The 6,000-nt window shown below is 41.8% G+C and overlaps 1 protein-coding gene across 1 annotated transcript in view; it reads left to right on the forward strand.

The window, feature by feature from the left end:
* ST3GAL1 (ST3 beta-galactoside alpha-2,3-sialyltransferase 1) overlaps positions 1-4,768 on the forward strand; it is a 72,609-nt gene extending 67,841 nt beyond the window's left edge. Inside the window, exons 6-7 of the mRNA XM_030486407.1 lie at positions 836-955; positions 1,445-4,768. Coding sequence (XP_030342267.1) covers positions 836-955; positions 1,445-1,618 — 294 coding nt within the window. The 3' untranslated portion in view covers positions 1,619-4,768. The remainder of the gene's footprint in view (positions 1-835; positions 956-1,444) is intronic.
* Positions 4,769-6,000: the final 1,232 nt, after the last annotated feature.

Genomic DNA, 6,000 nt, shown 5'->3' on the forward strand with positions numbered 1-6,000 from the left:
AAAGCCGTCACTTTAATTACCAACGCAGCATGGAGGGAAAACCCTCTCTTTGCCTCGTTCAGGGAAGGGGATCGAAATTAAGGGCTCCTACCAGTCCTTGGATTTACTGTACACTCAGGTCTGATCTTAAGTGCTCTCTCTCCATTAGGTGATCTCGTCATTTCCCCAGGAGATAGCCAAGTGCAATGTATGTGTTGAAAAACAGCGTGTTTGGAAAGCAGGAGAAATGCTGCTAACGCAACCTGAAAGTTTACACCTGACCCCTGGTTTCCTTAGATCTGTACCTGCAGAGATACCAAGACATATTAGACATATTGTGCAGAAGATGCAGTTGCCACCCAAATCACAGTTGAACTCAATGATCTTACCGGTCTTTTCCAACCTAAATGATTCTATGATTTTACGAAGTTTGGTATGGCATCTTATGCTTGCCTTGCTCAGGCCTCCCAACTCCCCAGAGCTCACGTGCATTATAATAGGAAGCTGCAGGGAGAGTTAAATGCCTAATTTTCTTCTTATTTTTTCCATTTCATATCCTTTGATTTCATTAGGAACAACCCAGGATTTACACTAGTGTAAGCAGGTGGGGTATCAAGACCAAGGGAGTGATATTCATGTGTAATTGCACATGAGGAATATTCTTGAATGCATTTTAACTATGGGACTTTATTTTTCCCTTTCACCTGCCCTCAAGGAATAACTATTATTCCTTTCTCCCCCACTCCCCTACCCCAATGTCCTTTAGGGTAGGGGAGTGAGAGAGAATGACGTGCTACCATTGGGATTTTTTCCTAGGATATTTTATTTATGAGTCTTTGTCTCCAATTTTGCCTAGATCCTGGTTTATAATCCAGCTTTTATGAAATATGTCTATGAAAACTGGCTCGAGCATCATGGAAGATACCCCTCCACAGGCCTTCTGTCTTTGGTGTTTGCACTTCACGTATGTGATGAGGTAAAGTCTGGCTGTGTTTAGATATATGGATAAAAAATCAGGACATTTCACACTGAAGTGCCAGGAACATGCCCTTGCCTCTCACTCAGCCTTTATTTTCCCCCCAGATGCAGAGTCCTCAGTAGCATGCATGTATGCTCGAATGACAGCAACGGATTATATATGGTGTTTTGACCTCCTGAGGTCAAACATCATGCTTAGGGGACAGGAATGTGTTTTTCATATTGCTAAACAAATATTCACAGATAGAAATTTCCTTTTCTATACGAGTTCAGGTGTGGCAGTGGTCTCAACATAGCTTAGGATGTAATGTCCCTTGGGTAAGCCTTAAAAGCCATTATTCTGTGGTTGCATCATCTCATGCGGCAGAATTGCTTGGCACACCACCCAGGTCCTATAGATAAACTGAGGATCAAGACAGTTTCTTCAACATTCCATATGAAAACAAATTGCTTCCCAGGCTAATACTAGTTCCCTCTTACTTCCTAGGTGAATGTGTACGGTTTTGGAGCAGACAGCAAAGGACACTGGCATCACTACTGGGAAAACAACGCCTCAGCCGGGGCTTTCCGGAAGACAGGTGTCCATGATGGGGATTTTGAGTTCAATTTAACTTTGACTCTTGCCTCCATTGAAAAAATAAGTTTTTTCAAGGGCAGATGACCCTGGCCACGGGGAGAAGTGGGGGCTGCAATTTCCAACATGCAGCAGGACAAAGGTCGGTGAAGATTATGTGGGCTCCAGCCAGGTTTGAATGCGTGAATCTGCGGTGGATTCGGAGCATCTCCCTGCTGCAGTGCTCACTGCAGGGAGCATGGCCGAGGACCGGCATTCACGCTGCACGTGATTTCCTATCCACAGATAGCTGGGAACTACCAATCAGTTGTGGGAATAAATGAACCTCTGCTTAGGCTCTACAGCTTGATTCCTGAATGACTGATGAAAGATCCGCCTGTTGCAGTTAGGGTAAACCTGGGCACAGGAGCTGCTGGTTGTGTGTCCATTCTTTCCTCGAGTAAGGGAGGAGATCCTTGAAGTAGAGTGAAAACAACTTCTGCAACTTGAGACCTGCTGGGGCAACTGTGAACATCATAGTAAGGATTACCTCAAAGAAACGAATTCACTTCTATTGTTGATCTTCTTTTTGAACTGTTTCTTCTGTTTCCTCTTACTACTTTTGGTTTCATGCTGTATTAAGAAAAAAAAAAGATGACGTTGCCTGGAGTAGTAAATATTTCAACCATTGCCTCATTCTGCATTGATAGTGTTTAAAAACATGTATCAAATCATGTCTGATTATGTATTATTTAATATTGCTTCCTATACAGCCATAATGAGACAGAAAACAATACCGGAAACTCCAGCAAAAAAAATGGCCTTTTTAGCCACTTGTTTGTCTTGTTTGGTTATATATAATCTTTATTTCTTTTTTATTTGGTGGAAAATACTCTGGAATGCTCATTTTTATTTCATCCCTTGAAGGTTGGAATGTGGACTTTTTTCTTTCAGTCATTCATATGTGCCTTTTCTAATTGTGCAACAGATGTGATTTTCTTTTTTTAAGATGACAAACCACAAATTAAATTTTTTTATAAGGGGGGTGGGGAATTAACCAAAGTGTAGCCTCCATGTGGTATACTTTTGTAGTCAGAACCAATAGCAACAGCTCCTATACTGTGTTTGAGCAAACACAAACAAGACTCATTTTTAAAGGTAGCTTTTACCTTTTTTATGGGAAAATATCCAAAAGTTCCAAGGAAACTTTTTCTTCTTATTTTTTTACAAATCTAGAAAGTGATATCTCTTTACAAGGTCTCTATTTGAAGTGGATGAAATATCATGGGTTGGGATATCAGCTAGTAATACACTGGGAATCTTTTGCCCTGTAGCAGCATCTACAAGGACACAATCTACACAAGCTGATCCTACAGTGTAAGCCAGACTTCAAAATCATGTGCATCTCTGGAGGAAGGAGTGTATTAATGTCAGTACCTGTAGGCAGTGAGACGAGGGAACCAACAGCAGAGATTTTATATCTACCAATTTTCACTGGAATCAATGCTTTTAACCCTCAGAGACAGATAAAGTATGAATCCAAGAAGAGAGTTCAGGTAGTGAAGAAGGGAGAATAGGTTTTTATCCTTGATATCATGAAAACAGGATTCATGAATTATTGACCCATTTTCAGCTCTGGTGAAGCCAGGGGAGTTCTTGCCACAGATTTCAAGGGACTTTCAATCAATCAGGCTTGGGAAAAAATGGCATATTTCATTTTTAATGTATTACAGTGGTTGGGGTTTGTGGCAATTTAGAAATCATGATCTAAATTACTCCTCTTTCATGCACCAGTTGTGGCAGCATGTCCAAGCAGATAAACATTTGAGCTCAATGAAAGCACAGCCCTTCGACCAATGGTGTGCTTCAGACCAAGATTTACCCCTTTGTCTTTCCGTGCCAATTGTTAACAGCGAGCTCCCCTCCAAGGCAGCAATTCATGGCACAATGGCACGGTCAGCTGGAATATCCCTATTTTGGGCCACAGCACCAGTAGCCAACATGAACTGCTTTACCCACATGAGTATTACTGGACTCACAATGTATAAAGAGCCGAGGATGCCAAACGTCTGCACAGAGAACTGGGTTTCCTTTGCTGTACACATGTAACCCTTCAGTTTAGCAATATGGAAAGGGCAGGATTTTCAAATCCTCATGCTGAGACCTGTTTGTGATCCTCATGTCAAGAAGCCCTTTCCCAGTAAGGTGGCCAGCAGAACTCACCTGCATGTCACAGGCGCAGCAAATTCAATGGGCTTGCTGTCTTCTACATGTCCTTTTTGTATGAGTGAAACATGTCTACCTGAACAATGCTTGTTTGTTTTATTTAAGCATTCTCACTGTTTAAGTTGTTAATCAATATGCTTCTGGTGAGATGCCACAGTAATACAAGCAAAGTAACTATAAGAGGAAAAAGACTCCATGGAAGATCCCAGTGATATCTTTCATGGTGGTTTGGTACCCAAATCCCATTGATTTTGGGTTTTTTTATCATGGGTGACAGTTTGGGGTCAAAGACAGTGGTAAAACAATCAGCTACCTTCCAGCCTCTGTTGTTCTGAAAGTTTCCTTTTCCTGTCCAAAATTAAATCTCCAGTTTCCCTGAATATTCTGCCTCTGACAGCACATATAAAACATCATGGCTTGTACTATTGTGGATAGATTTAATGTCTTCATCATGGAACAAGCTGCAATTCCCATCTAATTTTCTTGCCAAGAGCAAGCAGTAACTGTGTACCACTGATGTCCATTTTTCAGAGCGTGTGGAGAGCAGAGAGTGGACCTCTCCAGCTGCAGGGTGAGAGATGGTCTGTGCCATCACATTTCTATTCCAGAGGAACGTTTTCTAGAGTCCTTTAGGCAACTGGCTATTCTGTTGGATATTTGTCTCAGTTCCTCCACAATTTTGCTGCTCTTTCAAATGCCTTCAGAATAAGGAGATTCCAACAGATGATGCTGAGGGAAGAATTAATTCCCACTGCCATTGTGGAAGACTGTGGTCGTGCTGGAAACTTTCTGGGTTTAATTTGTTGTAGAGAACTACAAAGCAAAAAGTTCAGCAACATGTCAAGGTTTCAAATTCTTGTACTGTATTTGCCACCACTGCAAAGTTTCTGAAACACTCCTGGAGTATGTGTTATGTTTTTTACCAAAGCCAAATCTCTTGAGCACTTTTTTTCTCCCATGACCAGATTTCCTTCCTATTTTTCTTTGACTACACAATCGATTATGATAATAAATTCTTTTCTTTTTCTCTGATGAGGGGAGGTCTCATTCAATCATTCTTTGACATTTTATTTATTTAATATTTCAGTATGATATGAATCAAAATAAATTTTTTATTGTAATCAAAACAAAGGTGTTTGTGCACACTTCTTCTCACAATACTCACATTAGCTCCTAGAACTTCCTCTGTCACATAACAGTGTAATGTACTCTCTGGTCACATCAGCATGCTTCAGCCTGCTGGAAAGCTTGTGGTCATGGGCATCACACTGCGCAGTTTGTGTCAGCTCTAGGACTCTGGAGAAAAATCTTAAGCTTTATATATGTACCTGTGGTCTTCTGATGAATCATTCTCTGTTTAAGTAATACGTATAAGGGTAACCAGGGCAGACTCAGAAATCGACTTGAGAGGAAATTCAACTCACTGTTCTCTGACAGACAAACCTGGCTCCCTGCATAGGAGAGATGGTGAGGATCCACCCAAGGTCCCTATTTTAAGGGCCTTATTTAGCTGCTATGATCACACAAGCACTTTAGTCATGGATGACCTAGGCTGTCCATTAGAAGAACCCATCTAGGAGATGGACATCTTTGATCAGATGTCACTTCAACATGACACACCTCCTCATCTGCATGGCCTTGTCTTTACATGGGGAAATGCTACCTTAACTAGTTCTTGTGGCTGTCGTAAGCTGTTCAGTTTACTTGTGTTCCATTTCCATTCATTAAGGGCATGAGTCATATAGATGGCCTAGCAGTGATGCAAATTGCCCATTGAAATGCAACCAACGTGGTTGCTTAGTGGTAGAAGCTCAAGAAATCATCACGGGGAAGCTCCTATTCAGATACAGGCAATGGTCCGATGGTCACAGTAAGAGCTGCTTTCCAGTGGGACCTTCAGAGGACCAAGTTCTCAGGAGCTGCTTCACACTTTGCTTTTCAACCCAGGCTCTAGACATGCTGCATCAGTGAGATATTAACCACCATTAATGGGTACAGCCCAACCAGCAACACACTTCTTGAAAATGAGTAGAAAGCAGAGGCACAGAAATCTGAGAAGCTATCCCAGTCATTTCAGGTCCCAAAGCCTGGTTTCTGCCCAGAGCTTCTGTATCCAGGCTGGTCACAGGGTTGTTCCAGAGAAAGCAGAAGTGTTAACCTGGGGTGGCTATTGAACTGGACTGTCCTTCACAGTGGCTCTGTACCTTCATACTTGCCACTGTGCAGAGGAGATGCAAAGAATTTCATAGAATCATAGAATGGTT

This window comes from Strigops habroptila, chromosome 1, assembly GCF_004027225.2.
Source record: "Strigops habroptila isolate Jane chromosome 1, bStrHab1.2.pri, whole genome shotgun sequence".
Classification (NCBI taxonomy): Eukaryota; Metazoa; Chordata; class Aves; order Psittaciformes; family Psittacidae; genus Strigops; species Strigops habroptila.